At 42.6% G+C, this 17,938-nt stretch overlaps 1 protein-coding gene across 2 annotated transcripts in view; it reads right to left on the bottom strand.

Annotated features, from left to right (window-relative positions):
* LOC140679726 (peroxisomal membrane protein PMP34-like) overlaps positions 1–17,938 on the bottom strand; it is a 32,782-nt gene extending 14,844 nt beyond the window's left edge. For both annotated transcript variants that reach the window (XM_072915749.1, XM_072915748.1), the window contains exons 1-6: positions 17,757–17,938; positions 17,599–17,659; positions 11,699–11,765; positions 11,389–11,543; positions 5,730–5,846; positions 5,505–5,650 (exon numbers count right to left, since the gene is read on the bottom strand). In XM_072915749.1, the coding sequence (XP_072771850.1) occupies positions 5,505–5,650; positions 5,730–5,846; positions 11,389–11,543; positions 11,699–11,765; positions 17,599–17,659; positions 17,757–17,831 (621 nt within the window). In that variant the 5' untranslated portion in view covers positions 17,832–17,938. The remainder of the gene's footprint in view (positions 1–5,504; positions 5,651–5,729; positions 5,847–11,388; positions 11,544–11,698; positions 11,766–17,598; positions 17,660–17,756) is intronic.

The raw sequence follows: 17,938 nt of genomic DNA, 5'->3' as shown, positions 1-17,938 counted from the left end.
ACACGCAGGAAGAAACATTACTAAATAAACTCTGCATTTTCCTACTTCTTTTTGGACATGCAAACCTGTGTAAGGAGGACTTATTAAACTTGCAGGACTTATGTTACTAAAGATATGTTTCACATTTTCCCGACGTAATCCCCTGGAAGGAACAATCCCAGCCTTCCCTGCCATGCCTATATGCACTCCCAGGAGAACTCTATCCAGGTCCTGTCGTCACAGCCATTTAGATTTCATCTATGTATTTTCCTCTTTTCCCCATTGAGCTTGGGAAAAAGAGGGGGGGAAAAATGGCACAGCGAAAGAAAGAGTACAAAGGCTACTGGCATGGTCTCGAAGTGTGGAATGCTAAGGGCATTGGGCCCCATTCAGCAATAAATTCCTAACTTTCCCTCTTATTTTTCTTCCTAAGTGATTTCCCAAAAGGAGTCCATTCAAATTCATGACGTGTTCTTAAACGGCCAAATTGTTCCCACCTGCTGTTGGAAATGCGTGTCTATCATAATTTGCATATAAACACACCCTTATTTCCCCAATATACTGTACATATGTAAACACCCTTAATTCCGTAATTTGCATAGGTAAACGCCCCTAACTCCCCATGTAAGGGCACAATTCCGGCGGAAAAGCCGAACATCAAACACACGGAGAAAACAAACAGATTACAGAAGATAAATTTGTATTATCCCGCGGGGGAAATAAATAATGTCATAATGTAAATTTAAGAAAGGGGGTACTGCTGAGGTAGCCTAAAGCGTTCGAATAAATATTCGTCACTTCGGGCAAATAGGTCTACATGGTCGTGAAATATGCGCTCCCTCCTCCTCTTGCAGTAGCAGCAAAAGCATTGCTATTGTGTGAGTTGAGTCCTTTAAAGAGTTACCAATCGCTAAATCAACGCCCCGGTAATTGATGATTGTGTGTGTGTGTGTGTGAGTGTGTGTGTGTGCCTGCATGCATAATATTAATTTAACATCATACCAGTGTTTTTCAACCAGCGTGCCATAAAAGAGTCTGGTGTGCCGTGGGAGATTATGTAATTTCACCAAATTGGGTAAAAAAATTTTTTTGCAAACCAGTAATTTTAAGCCACAAATGTGTTGTTGTTGAGTGTCGGTGCTGTCTAGAGCTCGGCAGAGTAACCGTGTAATACTCTTCCATATCAGTAGGTGGCAGCAGGTAGCTAATTGCTTTGTAGATGTCGGGAACATGGTTTGTCATGATCACAATATGCGGGAGGCAGGGTGTAGGTAAAGAGGTATCTAACACTTAAACCAAAAATAAACAAAAGGTGAGTGCCGCTAAGAAAAGGCATTGAAGCTTAGGGAGGGCTATGCAAAACGAAACTAAAACTGAACTGGCTGCAAAGTAAACAAAAACAGAATGCTGGACGACAGCAAAGACTGTGGAGTGGAGCAGACGGCGTCCACAAAGTACATCCGAACATGACATGACAATCAACAATGTCCACACAAAGAAGGATAAAAACAACTGAAATATTCTTGATTGCTAAAAACAAAGTAGGTGCGGGAAATATCGCTCAAAGGAAGACATGAAACTGCTACAGGAAAATACCAAAAAAAGAGAAAAAGCCACCAAAATAGGAGCGCAAGACAAGAACTAAAACACTACACACAGGAAAACAGCAAAAAAGTCCAAATAAGTCATGGTGTGATGTGACAGGTGGTGACAGTACACCTACTTTGAGACAAGAGCTATAGTGATGCATGCTTGGTTATGCTTTAAAGTCATATCCAACAATTGCGACGACGACCTTTTTTTGTCAATATCGACTGCTGAGTTTAATTTTGCAATGATTTCTGCTGGTTGTGTGCCTCAGGATTTTTTCATTGGAAAAAAAAATGTGCCCTGGCTCAGAAAAGGTTGAAAAACACTGAACTAGAAGATACAGTCTGGTGTGCTGTGGGAGATTATCTCATTTCACCTACAGTGGGGCAAAAAAGTATTTAGTCAGCCACCAAATGTGCAAGTTCTCCCACTTAAAATGATGACAGAGGTCTGTAATTTTCATCATAGGTACACTTTAACTGTGAGAGACAGAATGTGGGGAAAAATCCAGGAATTCACATTGTAGGATTTTTAAAGAATTTATTTGTAAATTATGGTGGAAAATAAGTATTTGGTCACTTCAAACAAGGAAGATCTCTGGCTCTCACAGACCTGAAATTCTTCTTTAAGAAGCTCGTCTGTCCTCCACTCGTTACCTGTATTAATGGCACCTGTTTGAACTTGTTATCTGTATAAAAGACACCTGTCCACAGCCTCAAACAGTCAGACTCCAAACTCCACTATGGCCAAGACCAAAGAGCTGTCGAAGGACACCAGGAAAAGAATTGTAGACCTGCACCAGACTGTGAAGAGTGAATCTACAATAGGCAAGCAGCTTGGTGTGGAAAAATCAACTGTGGGAGCAATTATCAGAAAATGGAAGACATAGAAGACCACTGATAATCTCCCTCGATCTGGGGCTCCACGTAAGATCTCATCCCGTGGGGTCAAAATGATCATGAGAACGGTGAGCAAAAATCCCAGAACCACACGGGGGGACCTGGTGAATGACCAGCAGAGAGCTGGGACCAAAGTAACAAAGGTTACCATCAGTAACACACTACGCCGACAGGGAATCAAATCCTGCAGTGCCAGACGTGTCCCCCTGCTTAAGCCAGTGCATGTCCAGGCCCGTCTGAAGTTTGCCAGAGAGCACATGGATGATACAGCAGAGGATTGGGAGAATGTCATGTGGTCAAATGAAACCAAAATAGAACTTTTTGGTATAAACTCAACTCATCGTGTTTGGAGGAAGAAGAATACTGAGTTGCATCCCAAGAACACCATACCTACTGTGAAGCATGGGGGCGGAAACATCATGCTTTGGGGCTGTTTTTCTGCTAAGGGGACAGGCCGACTGATCCGTGTTAAGGAAAGAATGAATGGGACCATGTATCGTGAGATTTTGAGCCAAAACCTCCTTCCATCAGTGAGAGCTTTGAAGATAAAACGTGGCTGGGTCTTCCAGCATGACAATGATCCCAAACACAACGCCCGGGCAACGAAGGAGTGGCTCCCTAAGAAGCATTTGAAAGTCCTGGAGTGGCCTAGCCAGTCTCCAGACCTCAACCCCATAGAAAATCTGTGGAGGGAGTTGAAAGTCCGTGTTGCTCGGCGACAGCCCCAAAACATCACTGCTCTCGAGAAGATCTGCATGGAGGAATGGGCCAAAATACCAGCTACTGTGTGTGCAAACCTGGTAAAGACCTATAGTAATCGTTTGACCTGTGTTATTGCCAACAAAGGTTATATTACAAAGTATTGAGTTGAATTTTTGTTATTGACCAAATACTTATTTTCCACCATAATTTACAAATAAATTCTTTAAAAATCCTACAATGTAAATTCCTAGATTTTTTTTTCACATTCTGTCTCTCACAGTTGAAGTGTACCTATGATGAAAATGACAGACCTCTGTCATCATTTTAAGTGGGAGAACTTGCACATTTGGTGGCTGACTAAATACTTTTTTGCCCCACTGTATTTGTGTTAAAAATATGTTTTGCAAAGCAGTAATTATAGTCTGCAAATGTGCCTTGGCTCAGAAAAGGTTGAAAAACAGTGCATTAGGCAACAGAAGTAAGGGAACTTGTCACACTTAAAAACACATAGGCCACCCTGAGAGTGCTCTGGAGCGCTCGTAAAATTTTGTTCTTACCTACGAAGAAAACATTGGGGAATACAAAAATCTCCTTAAAGGGGAACATTATCACCAGACCTATGTAAGCGTCAATATATACCTTGATGTTGCAGAAAAAAGACCATATATTTTTTTAAACTGATTTCCGAACTCTAAATGGGTGAATTTTGGCGAATTAAACGCCTTTCTAATATTCGCTCTCGGAGCGATGACATCACAACGTGACGTCACATCGGGAAGCAATCCACCATTTTCTCAAACACCGAGTCAAATCAGCTCCGTTATTTTCCGTTTTTTTCGACTGTTTTCCGTACCTTGGAGACATCATGCCTCGTCGGTGTGTTGTCGGAGGGTGTAACAACACCAACAGGGACGGATTCAAGTTGCACCAGTGGCCCAAAGATGCCAAAGTGGCAAGAAATTGGACGTTTGTTCCGCACACTTTACCGACGAAAGCTATGCTACGACAGAGATGGCAAGAATGTGTGGATATCCTGCGACACTCAAAGCAGATGCATTTCCAACGATAAAGTCAAAGAAATCTGCCGCCAGACCCCCATTGAATCTACCCGAGTGTGTGAGCAATTCAGGGACAAAGGGCCTCGGTAGCACGGCAAGCAATGGCGGCAGTTTGTTCCCGCAGACGAGCGAGCTAAACCCCCTGGATGTCTTGGCTCACACCGTCCCTTATGCCACCGAAGATGATCAAGAGAAGAATATCGACCCGAGCTTCCCTGGCCTGCTGACATCAACTCCAAAACTGGACAGATCAGCTTTCAGGAAAAGAGAGCGGATGAGGGTATGTCTACAGAATATATTAATTGATGAAAATTGGGCTGTCTGCACTCTCAAAGTGCATGTTGTTGCCAAATGTATTTCATATGCTGTAAACCTAGTTCATAGTTGTTAGTTTCCTTTAATGCCAAACAAACACATACCAATCGTTGGTTAGAAGGCGATCGCCGAATTCGTCCTGGCTTTCTCCCGTGTCGCTGGCTGTCGTGTCGTTTTCGTCGGTTTCGCTTGCATACGGTTCAAACCGATATGGCTCAATAGCTTCAGTTTCTTCTTCAATTTGGTTTTCGCTACCTGCCTCCACACTACAACCATCCGTTTCAATACATGCGTAATCTGTTGAATCGCTTAAGCCGCTGAAATCCGAGTCTGAATCCGAGCTAATGTCGCTATAGCTTGCTGTTCTATCCGCCATGTTTGTTTGTGTTGGCTTCACTATGTGACGTCACAGGAAAATGGACGGGTGTATATAACGATGGTTAAAATCAGGCACTTTGAAGCTTTTTTTAGGGATATTGCGTGATGGGTAAAATTTTGGACAAAACTTCGAAAAATAAAATAAGCCACTGGGAACTGATTTTTAATGGTTTTAACCCTTCTGAAATTGTGATAATGTTCCCCTTTAAAAATTTCATATGTGGCCCTAAGAACAAAATGAGTTCTTAAGAACGGTTGCTGAATGGGGCCCATTGTGAGCATCTGGCCTCTCACCCGCTGAATGAAGAAAACAGCAGAAGAACTCACAGTGAGCGAGGACTCTGACTTCCAAGAGCAGTCCTGAAACGTTTCTGACACACCTTGCAATCATGTAATATTTATGAACATAACTTGTTCGCAACAAATAAACTATGACCATGACCATGAATTGATTAACGTGGACCCCGACTTAAACAAGTGGAAAAACTTATTGGGGTGTTACCATTTAGTGGTCAATTGTACGGAATATGTACTTCACTGTGCAATCTACTAATAAAAGTCTCAATCAATCAATCAAACCAACCTTCCTCCCTCCTTGACCTGCCCTTCTCTTCATTGACTCGTAGAACATGAACTGCACCGCCGGGTTGAGGACGAGGATGAGCGACGGCAGCGTGCCGTTCCACAGAGTCCCCACACCCTCCCTGGCTATGATCTGTGAAAACGCATCTAAAGAGGAAAATACACTCTGAAGTAAGACCAAATAGGCGGTGGATAGGTGGATGTACACTCACACACACACACACACCAAAAATGCCCTGGTAATGCGTTTGATGAAGGTCCTCATTTCTGAATTTTGCTCCCTGAAGCTTCAGACGAGTGTTGACCACCCACATGGGTGTGGTCAGGATCACATTTACCGCCCCTGCATGAGCAAGAATGAACATAACATTAAGTACACACTCATACAGACTTGCGTTACACATACACTATACAAAAGTAAGGCTGAAACGACGCGTCGACGTCATCGGTTACGTAAATACGTCGACGCCGTTTTTGTGCGTCGACGCGTCACATATTTACGTCACACTACCGTCATGGCGGAGCGCAAAGCAGACGATGCGAGGGGAAAAAAGCACGCCAAAAGTCGTCAAAAGTGTGGGAGTATTTCAATAAACGGCCTAATAATGTTGTAGCGGCGAACAGCTGTCTCGTCAGCTGAAGCGCGAGCTCGCAACCGTGGCTGTTTAGCAACCAGTCAAACCCCACTTAATAAAATTATATTTGATCTTAGAGCACATCCGCATCCCTATTCACATAGGCAACCCCAGGAAATGTATATAATTCGGCATTATTTCTGCCAGTCGGCTTATATGATCAGAGCCGATCAGTTTACGTTCACGCGCAGGTATAACGCGGCGCACTCCCGTCTCAAAAAGCTGAACGGACAGCCGGTAAGACTTTATTTCTCTTTGTGGGTGTGGCGCACCTGTTGCGCTGGTGAGATGGGGGGTGTGGGGGAGTTGTGTGCATGTAGCGTGCTTAGTCTGGAGGCTAAATACACACAGTGTGTTATGTAACTGTTGTTTAGTGTTGATATTCTTTGCTTAGTTTGATAAATGTTGGAGCAGTTTGCTTCATCAGGAGGGTGAAGTCGCTCAACTTCAAGTGTTGGATTTAACTGTGTTGGATCATTGGCTGCTGGTGAGGGCTTAGAAAAAGGGGCATTTTTCTACCAGTAGACAGCGTTTAAGATTGAGTGTTTCACTGCTAAATTAATAATATATTTATATTGAATATGGATTTTAAATATGTATCTAAATAGGTGGTTAATTGGTTAGGTATTTATGTATTTGCATATTGGGTTTTCTGCTGCATTTATCTATTGTGTTTCTGGTGTTAAATGTATTTTATATGTATCTTGGTGCATTTATGTTGAGACAATTTATTTAAAATCTGTTTTAACTTAAAGGGAAAAGATGTATCCATTACCTTGCACTTGTTTAATGGTTAAGAGTTTGATAGCCTAATTAATAATTGTAAATTATGGGATTGATAATTGATTGATTTTTTACAGCATGTTAATCTTGTGGTGTTTTGTCCTTAAAGGTTTTTCACCTACTAAAGAAGCTAAAGGCTACTAAAGGCTACTAAAGACAGCTAATGACAGCTAAAGAAACTAAAGTCTACTAACACTGCTAAAGACTGCTAAAAAAACTGAAGAAGAAAAAAGAAGCTGTTTCTTCGTTAGAAAAACTGTTGCAAACTAAAGGAAAATAAAAGGAAAAAGTAACTACGGTCTGGTCTTTTGAGTGAAATCCAGAAGCCACATTCAGCATTGGTACATCCCTTCAAGTGTGGGATAAGCACAGCGAAAAAAGCAAAACACTTGACAGTTGTTGTATGCACACTGTGTCGAGCGGAAATGGCCTATCATAGCAGCACAACGGCTATGAAGGAACATTTGAAAAGAAAACACCCGACAGCGTTCTTGCCGTCACCATCAACTAGTCAATCGTCCGCGTGAGTATACGTTGTCATCATTACACAAAAACATGAACGTGTCATTTGTATCTGCGTTGTAAATTCATAAACTAAAACACCGTTTCGCTCTGAGAGGCGCGTTTGGCCTAGTGGTTAGAGTGTCCGCCCTGAGATCGGTAGGTTGTGAGTTCAAATCCCGGCCGGGTCATACCAAAGACTATAAAAATGGGACCCATTACCTCCCTGCTTGGCACTCAGCATCAAGGGTTGGAATTGGGGGTTAAATCACCAAAAATGATTCCCGGGCGCGGCCACCGCTGCTGCTCACTGCTCCCCTCACCTCCCAGGGGGTGATCAAGGGTGATGGGTCAAATGCAGAAAATAATTTCACCACACCTAGTGTGTGTGTGACAATCATTGGTACTTTAACTTTACTTTAACTTTAACAATTAACATTCACTTTAATCATGCTATCATTGTTGTGTTATTAAGCAAAATAAGCAATACTTTTACTTTTGTTGAAATGTTTACACTGTTACAGAATATTTCGTTTTGCACTTTTTTGTTTTGGATGTTTATCTCTATTTTTGCACATTTTAAAGCAAAATAAGCAATACTTTTACTTTTGAAATACTTATACTATTGCAGAATATTAAGATTTGCACTGGATGTTTACTTTTATATTTGCACATTAAAAAGCAAATAAGCTACTTTTAATTTTGTTAAATGTTAAAAGTTTTAAATGTTTACATTGTTACAGAATATTTTGTCATGTTGTTGTCAATGTTGACTGAGTGGCCATACATTTTTTATGTAAATAAGTCATGCCTTTTGAAAAAACTGGCCTAAATTTATTTTTTCATCTTCATTTTAAATAAAAAAAATAATCGGCAAAAGGAAAAATAATCTATAGATTAATCGGAAAAAATAATCTATAGATTAACCGATCAATCGAAAAAAAATAAATAATAATCGATAGATTAATCGATAGAAAAATAATCGTTAGCTGCAGCCTTATACAGAAGTACCGTATTTTCCGCACTAAAAGGCGCACCTAAAAACCACAATTTTTCTCAAAAGCTGACAGTGCGCCTAATAACCCGGTGCGCTTTATTACGATTCATTTTCATAAAGTTTCGGTCTCGCAACTTCGGTAAACAGCCGCCATCTTTTTTCCCGGTAGAACAGGAAGCGCTTCTTCTTCTACGCAAGCAACCGCCAAGGAAAGCACCCGCCCCCATAGAACAGGAAGCGCTTCACCCGCCCCCATAGAACAGGAAGCGCTTCACCCGCCCCCGGAAGAAGAAGAAAAAACGCGCGGATATCACCGTACGTTTCATTTCCTGTTTACATCTGTAAAGACCACAAAATGGCTCCTAATAAACGATCCGGTTCATAAAAAGACGCAATCTCTCCATCCGCACACGGATTACTACCGTATTTCACAGCAACTGAACCGCACTGTGGAACGGGAGCACGTACGGTGAATATTCGCTCCACAGGGAATGAGAAGTCATCCTTCACTGTGGTTCTAGCTTGCCATGCTAACTTCCACTCATGGTGATATTCAAAAGGAAGACCTTGCCAAAAGAGACCTTTCCAGCCGGCGTCATCATAAAAGCTAACTCGAAGGGATGGATGGATGAAGAAAAGATGAGCGAGTGGTTAAGGGAAGTTTACGCGAAGAGGCCGGGTGGCTTTTTTCACACAGCTCCGAAGGCGAACACACCTTCACTAAGACGGGCAGACAGCCTCGGACGACATACGCCAACATTTGCCAGTGGATCGTAAATGCTTGGGCAGATATTTCGGTCACAACTGTGGTCCGAGCTTTCCGGAAGGCAGGATTCACAGAACAACAGCGACACTGACTCCCGATGACTTCTACGAGACGGAACCGGCCATTTTGGATCCCACGCTTGCGCAACTTTTCAATTCGGACACCGAAGACGAAGAATTCGAAGGATTTACGAATGAAGAATAACTTCAGAAGGTGAGCGCTATGTTTATTTTGTGTGTTGTGACATTAACGTTCGAGCAACATTATGTTACTATTGCTCTACACCATTTTGAATTTTACTATGTTTGTGATTGCACATTTGCGTACATTTTGGGACAGAGTTGTTAGAACGCTGGTTTTCAATATATTATTAAAGTTTGACTGAACTATCTGACTGTTTTTTTGACATTCACTTTAGCGCAGCGTTTTTTTGACATTCACTTTAGCGCAGCGTAGGCGCGGCTTTTAGTCCGGGGCGGCTTATTGGTGGACAAAATTATGAAATATGTAATTCATAGAAGGTGCGGCTAATAATCCGGTGCGCCTTATAGTGCGGAAAATACGGTATTTGGCCACCCATCCAAATGATGAGAATCAGGTGACCCAATCACTTGGCCCGGCCACAGGTGTATACAATCAAGCACTTAGGCATGGAGACTGTTTCTACAAACATTTGTGAAAGAATGGGCCGCTCTCAGTGATTTCCAGCATGGAACTGTCATAGGATGCCACCTGTGCAACAAATCCAGTCGTGAAATTTCCTCGCCCCTAAATGTTCCAAAGTCAACTTTATTACAAGAAAAGTGAAGAGTTTGGGAACAACAGCAACTCAGCCACCGAGTGGTAGGCCACGTAAACTGACAGAGGTCAGCATAGTGCAAAGACTTTCTGCACAGTCAGTTGCTACAGAGCTCCAAACTTCATGTCACCTTCCAATTAGCCCACGTACAGTACGCAGAGAGCTTCATGGAATGGGTTTTACATGGCCGAGCAGCTGCATCCAAGCCATGCATCACCAAGTCCAATGCAAAGCGTGGGATGCAGTGGTGTAGAGCATGTCACCACTGGACTCTAGAGCAGTGGAGATGCCTTTGGGTTATGACCGGAAGGACAAGATCACGGGTACAAGCGGCCCAAATGAGTTTCCTCCGCCGGGTGGCGGATAGGGTGAGAAGATCTGTTATCCGGGAGGAGCTCAAGGTAAAGCCGCAGCTCCTCCACATGGAGAGGACCCAGATGAGGTGGTTCGGGCATCTGGTCAGGATGCCACCCGAACGCCTTTAGGGCACGTCCGACCGGTAAGAGGCCACGGGGCAGACCCAGGACCCGTTGGGAAGACTATGTCTCCCGGAGGGCCTGGGAAAGCCTAAGGATCTCCCGGGAGGAGCTGGACAAAGTAGCTGGGGAGAGGGAAGTCTGGGCTTCTCTGCTTAGGCTGCTGCCCCTGAAACCTGAACTCGGATAAGCGGAAGAAAATGGATGGATGGATGGAAAATAAACACACGCTGCATTATTATACTCAACATTCTTCCTAATTTAGTTGCAGCGATTGTTTTTTCTTTCCCGGGTCTCCTCTAAGACAAACATGTTCTCCAAATGCCATTGATGTTAGCATGTCGGAGGCAGATATTTACATATATCCGAATTTAAGTTGTACTTCTTTCATTTCTTAGTCATATTTGAAAACAGCTCGTGTTTTCCATTTATTCTCTTGATGCTCTGTCAGCAAGTAAACTGTGTATGTTAACCTTGAGTTCTTTGGAATGTATTATGGCTAGGGAGACGTTGTGCTTGTATTATGGCTAGGGAGGGGGAAGGAAAAGAGGGGTTTTTTGGCGTTGGGGGGACAGACCATTTTGGGAGGCGCGAAAGAATGTTCTAGGGTTAGACTGGTCTCAAAATGTATATTGGCAAAGCTTTGAAAATATACAACAAAATACCTATTCTGTCTCTGGTGGTTTTTCAACTCAGCTTTAAGTGTCGGAAAGAACTTGGGAGCGAATTGTGACTTGAATTCCCTGGGAGGAACAACTGGTCCAAAACGCAACACATGTCAAGTGCCTGATTTTGATTTTCTCTTAAGTTTCCTTAGATGACCAAGTCATTTCAATTTAGTGGTGGAAAGGTATGTACCATGCAGTGGAAACGGGCATTTGAGACTATTCGGGGTAATGAAGTTGCAAATAACTGTAAATGTTGTCACCTGAAACAATGCCAATGAGCAGGTCCTTGCCAAGTCTTGATTGGTGGCGCCCGGTGGCTGTCAGCCTCTTGAGTGTGTTAAAGGTGTAGAAGTAGACAAAGTTGGAGCAACAGAGGCTGGATATGACCGGAAACCAGCCTCTGTACAAAGCCAGCCTAGAAGAATTTGACATTTGAAGTGTTCAGGTGTTGCTCTGTACACATTATAAGCTTGACCTGACTATAAAAAGAGCATATTTTGATGCCTAAATAGTGTCAAAAAAGGGGATTTCCTGTCAAAAATAAAGCATAATGAACATGAGCATACTTACACGCCCTCTTCCTGGGCTATTTCAGCCAGGATGATTGGGGTGGATTTTGACTTCCGAGTCTCGTCAACTGAAAAAAGGACAAATACACACAGAATGTTACTAAAACAAAAGGTGACACAGATTATTGTTTCTGGTCTGTGAGGGAAAACAAACCCTGTGACTTCATCAAGATTGTCTCAGTTTTGGACTTATCATAATTGCCAGAAAGGGATCCCCAAACTTTTTGACTTGGTGGCCACATTGTGTTAAAAGGAATTTGGCCGGGCTATCCATCTATCTACATACATATATAAATACACCTGCATATATATATATATATATATATATATATATATATATATACACACACACACACAGGTAAAAGCCAGTAAATTAGAATATTTTGAAAAACTTGATTTATTTCAGTAATTGCATTCAAAAGGTGTAACTTGTACATTATATTTATTCATTGCACACAGACTGATGCATTCAAATGTTTATTTCATTTAATTTTGATGATTTGAAGTGGCAACAAATGAAAATCCAAAATTCCGTGTGTCACAAAATTAGAATATTACTTAAGGCTAATACAAAAAAGGGATTTTTAGAAATGTTGGCCAACTGAAAAGTATGAAAATGAAAAATATGAGCATGTACAATACTCAATACTTGGTTGGAGCTCCTTTTGCCTGAATTACTGCGTTAATGCGGCGTGGCATGGAGTCGATGAGTTTCTGGCACTGCTCAGGTGTTATGAGAGCCCAGGTTGCTCTGATAGTGGCCTTCAACTCTTCTGCGTTTTTGGGTCTGGCATTCTGCATCTTCCTTTTCACAATACCCCACAGATTTTCTATGGGGCTAAGGTCAGGGGAGTTGGCGGGCCAATTTAGAACAGAAATACCATGGTCCGTAAACCAGGCACGGGTAGATTTTGCGCTGTGTGCAGGCGCCAAGTCCTGTTGGAACTTGAAATCTCCATCTCCATAGAGCAGGTCAGCAGCAGGAAGCATGAAGTGCTCTAAAACTTGCTGGTAGACGGCTGCGTTGACCCTGGATCTCAGGAAACAGAGTGGACCGACACCAGCAGATGACATGGCACCCCAAACCATCACTGATGGTGGAAACTTTACACTAGACTTCAGGCAACGTGGATCCTGTGCCTCTCCTGTCTTTTTCCAGACTCTGGGACCTCGATTTCCAAAGGAAATGCAAAATTTGCATGGTTGGGTGATGGTTTGGGGTGCCATGTCATCTGCTGGTGTCGGTCCACTCTGTTTCCTGAGATCCAGGGTCAACGCAGCCTGCCCGCCACCTGAGCGTCGGGCCCATACCCGGCCGTCGCCGGCAGCGAGAGCCGCGAGGGCTAGGCCGCGACGAGTAGGATGGCCGCCGCGATGCGCGCTGAAGCCTCGGGCACGAGGGACATCGCACCTCCACGCGCTTGGAGGTGTGCTCAGCGCGGCTCCCATATGATTGCGCACTGGTGTGCGTCTGGGCCGTGACAGCGTGGCACGCGAATGTCTCTGCTGCATTGGATCAGTCTCCTTTCTTTAACAGGCAAAAGCTTTATAACCTCACTAATGCCTTGCATCGTCTATATTAGATATATAACAGCGGGCGGGTGCGGGTTTGATTAAATGTTAGATCGGGTGGATGGCGGATGGTTGACGACTTTCTGATGCGGTTGCGGATGAAATAATTGCCTATCCGCGCATCTCTAATATATATATAAATATATATATATACACACACACACACACATATTGTCAGGACCACGTCCACTCCCTCACTCCAGAGATCTGCTCATCGCCTCACAGCCAATCAGACTCTGCCATTCCACACTTCACACTCACCTGTGACTCATTACCAAACATATACAGGTATGTATATATACACAGTCGTGGTCAAAAGTGTACATACACTTGTAAAGAACATCATGTCATGGCTGTCTTGAGTTTCCAATCATTTCTACAACTCTTATTTTTTTGTGATGTAGTGATTGGAGCACATACTTGTTGGTCACAAAAAACATTCATGAAGTTTGCTTCTTTTATGAATTTATTATGGCTCTACTGAAAATGTGAGGGTCAAAAGTATACATACAGCAATGTTAATATTTGCTTACATGTCCCTTGGCAAGTTTACCTGCAATAAGGCGCTTTTGGTAGCCATCCACAAGCTTCTGCTTGAATTTTTGACCACTCCTTTTGACAAAATTGGTGCAGTTCAGCTAAATGTGTTGGTTTTCTGACATGGACTTGTTTCTTCAGCATTGTCCACACTTTTAAGTCAGTCTAGCGCAGGGGTGCTTATTACGTCGATCGCGAGCTACCGGTCGATCACGGAGGGTGTGTCAGTCGATCGCCAGCCAGGCATTAAAAAAATAGTCCTAAAAATGAGCGATCATAAATCTTCACTATGACGTCACTTTCGTCACTTGATTGACATTCACGGCACCCGAGGGTCTTCTGAGATGACGCTGGCTGCTGCCAGCTCATTAAAATTACCGACAGGAAGGCGAGAAACACTTTATTTCAACAGACTCTGGCGCCGTACCTGTCGTCAAAACTCCAAAGACCGACTGCACAGTTGCACAATAAAAGCTCTGCTTCATCCTGCCTGCGCTAACAAAATAAGAGTCTCAGAAAGCTGGCGTGCACAAGCTAGCAAGCTACGGAGTTTGCCGCCAATGTATTTCTTGTAAAGTGTATACAAAGGAGTACGGAAGCTGGACAAATAAGATGCCAAAAACAAACCACTTTCATGTGGTATTGGACAGAAAGGAGGACTTTTTTTCTCCTCCATTCGAAAATGCGGACGCTATCAGCACCACTGTCTGATTCCAATCAATGCAAGTCATCAGAATCAGGTAATACACCAACTTATATTCTTGTCTTCATGAAAGAAAGGAATCTATATGTGTTAAACATGCTTGTATTATCTTTAAACACCTTTAACTTGTTAACAATATTAACTATATGTGTCAAACATGCTTGCATTATCTTTAAACACCTTTAACTTGTTAACAATATTAACTATATGTATTAAACATTCTTGTATTATCATTAAACACCTTTAATTTTTTAACAATATTAACTATGTGTTAAACATGCTTGTATAATTATTAAACACCTTTAACTTGTTAACAATATTAACTATATGTATTAAACATGCTTGTATTATCATTAAACACCTTTAACTTGTTAACAAAAACATATATTTCATAAATAAGTAAATATAAATTATATATATGAATGAGGTAGATCCCCATGACTGGATCAATTGAAAAGTAGCTCGCCTGCAGAAAAAGTGTGAGCACCCCTGGTCTAGCGGGTGTTGTAAAGAAACCTTTGTAACCCAACAAGTACATCCCTTAAATCAGTGTTTTTCAACCACTGTGCCGTGGCACACTAGTGTGCCGTGAGATACAGTCTGGTGTGCCGTGGGAGATGATCTAATTTCACCTATTTGGGTTAAAACAATTTTTTGCAAAGCAGTAATTATAGTCTGCAAATGATGTGTTGTTGTTGAGTGTCGGTGCTGTCTAGAGCTCGGCAGAGTAACCGTGTAATACTCTTCCATATCAGTAGGTGGCAGCCGGTAGCGAATTGCTTTGTAGATGTCGGAAACAGCGGTAGGCAGTGTGCAGGTAAAAAGGTGTCTAATGCTTAAACCACAAATAAACAAAAGGTGAGTGCCCCTAAGACATACTTGCCAACCTTGAGACCTCCGATTTCGGGAGGTGGGGGTGGGGGGTGGGGGCGGGGGCGTGGTCGGGGGTGGGGCGGGGGCGTGGTTAAGATATATATATATATATATATATATATATAAGAAATACTTGACTTTCAGTAAATTCTAGCTATATATATATATATATAAATAAAATAAATACTTGAATTTCAGTGTTCATTTACAAACTACAACTCACAAACACTTTAGAGTTAGGCTCCACCATCAGAATGTGTACTTAAACTTATAAAGATCACATGGATATTATTCAGTGAGTTGATTCACCAAAACTAACCTGTTGTACAGGAGGAAAAAAGCACACAGGACGTTTCAATTGTTCACAGACTGGTCGCGCTCATCAGAATGACAAGACACTTCCGGTCTGCAGGTGATAGCATTCAATTGGGAAGAAACGCCCTACTGCCCCCTACTGACCAATGTGAATACTGATAAATGTGTAATGACAGCTCCAAAAACGAATTCAAACCACAAAATAAAATAAATAAATCAACACAAAAATGTGACACATTATGGGTGGGTCACATATGCATGTACAGTAGATGGCAGTATTGTCCTGTTTAAAAGTGTCACAACATTGCTGTTTACGGGTAGACACTGTTGTTGTGTGTTGTCAACACGTCTCTCAGGTCCGCCTGAATTTCGGGAGTTTTTCGGGAGAAAATTTGTCCCGGGAGGTTTTTCGGGAGAGGCGCTGAATTTCGGGAGTCTCCCGGAAAATCCGGGAGGGTTGGCAAGTATGCCCTAAGAAAAGGCATTGAAGCTTAGGGAAGGCTGTGTAGAACGAAACTAAAACTGAACTGGCTACAAAGTAAACAAAAACAGAATGCTGGACGACAGCAAAGACTTACTGTGGAGCAAAGACGACTTTTTACTGTCAACTGAGTTTCGTTTTTTTAATGATTTCTACTGGTGGTGTGCCTCCGCATTTTTTCAACGCAAAAAAATGTGCCTTGGCTCAAAAAAGGTTGAAAAACACTGAACTAGAAGATACAGTCTTGTGTGCCGTGGGGGATGATCTAATTTCACCTATTTGGGTTAAAAATATTTTTTGCAAAGCAGTAATTATAGTCTGCAAATGATGTGTTGTTGTTGAGTGTCGGTGCTGTCTAGAGCTCGGCAGAGTAACCGTGTAATACTCTTCCATATCAGTAGGTGGCAGCCGGTAGCTAATTGCTTTGTAGATGTCGGAAACAGCGGGAGGCAGCGTGCAGGTAAAAAGGTGTCTAATGCTTAAACCAAAAATAAACAAAAGGTGAGTGCCCCTAAGACATACTTGCCAACCTTGAGACCTCCGATTTCGGGAGGTGGGGGGTGGGGGCGGGGGCGTGGTCGGGGGTGGGGCGGGGGCGGGGTTAAGATATATATATATATATATATAAGAAATACTTGACTTTCAGTGAATTCTAGCTATATATATATATATATATATATATATATATATATATATATATATATAAATAAAATAAATACTTGAATTTCAGTATTCATTTACAAACTACAGAGTTAGGCTCCACCATCAGAATGTCAAGACACTTCCGGTCTGCAGGTGATAGCATTCAATTGGGAAGAAACGCCCTACTGCCCCCTACTGACCAATGTGAATACTGATAAAAGTGTAATGACAGCTCCAAAAACGAATTCAAACCACAAAATAAAATAAATAAATCAACACATTATGGGTGGGTCACATATGCATGTACAGTAGATGGCAGTATTGTCCTGTTTAAAAGTGTCACAACATTGCTGTTTACGGCAGACAAACTGCTTTACGGTAGACACTGTTGTTGTGTGTTGTCAACACGTCACTCAGGTCCCCTGAATTTCGGGAGTTTTTCGGGAGAGGCGCTGAATTTCGGGAGTCTCCCGGAAAATCCGGGAGGGTTGGCAAGTATGCCCTAAGAAAAGGCATTGAAGCTTAGGGAAGGCTGTGCAGAACGAAACTAAAACTGAACTGGCTACATAAGTAAACAAAAACAGAATGCTGGACGACAGCAAAGACTTACTGTGGAGCAAAGACGACTTTTTACTGTCAACTGAGTTTCGTTTTTTTAATGATTTCTACTGGTGGTGTGCCTCCGCATTTTTTCAACGCAAAAAAATGTGCCTTGGCTCAAAAAAGGTTGCAAAACACTGCCTTAAATGATTGTTGATAGTTTGGAGGTGCACCTCACCCTGCAGGCGACTTTTAGCCGTGTCCAACGGGAAGAAGGTGGTCATCGCTGTGACGCTGCCCTGGAACGACAACAAACCGAGACGGCACACTTGTTGAAAGTGATCAAAACAACATATATTGGCATCTCCTTGACACACACGACGTATCTCTGCTCACCATCGCTCCCGCCACGGCGTGCACCAGCGTCTCGTAGGACAACAGGCCGACGATAGCGCTTCCGTGAGCGGACATGTCTGCGGCTCGTCGCGCCGGGGAACAAAATACCGAGTGAGGTCTCCGTTAAGTTTGCAAAGTAAGTGTTAGGTAAATAAGTCAAACATTCACACGCACATGGCGGA

This window comes from Nerophis lumbriciformis, linkage group LG22 (assembly GCF_033978685.3).
Source record: "Nerophis lumbriciformis linkage group LG22, RoL_Nlum_v2.1, whole genome shotgun sequence".
Taxonomy (NCBI): Eukaryota; Metazoa; Chordata; class Actinopteri; order Syngnathiformes; family Syngnathidae; genus Nerophis; species Nerophis lumbriciformis.
This window is presented reverse-complemented; position numbering and strand designations above follow the sequence as displayed.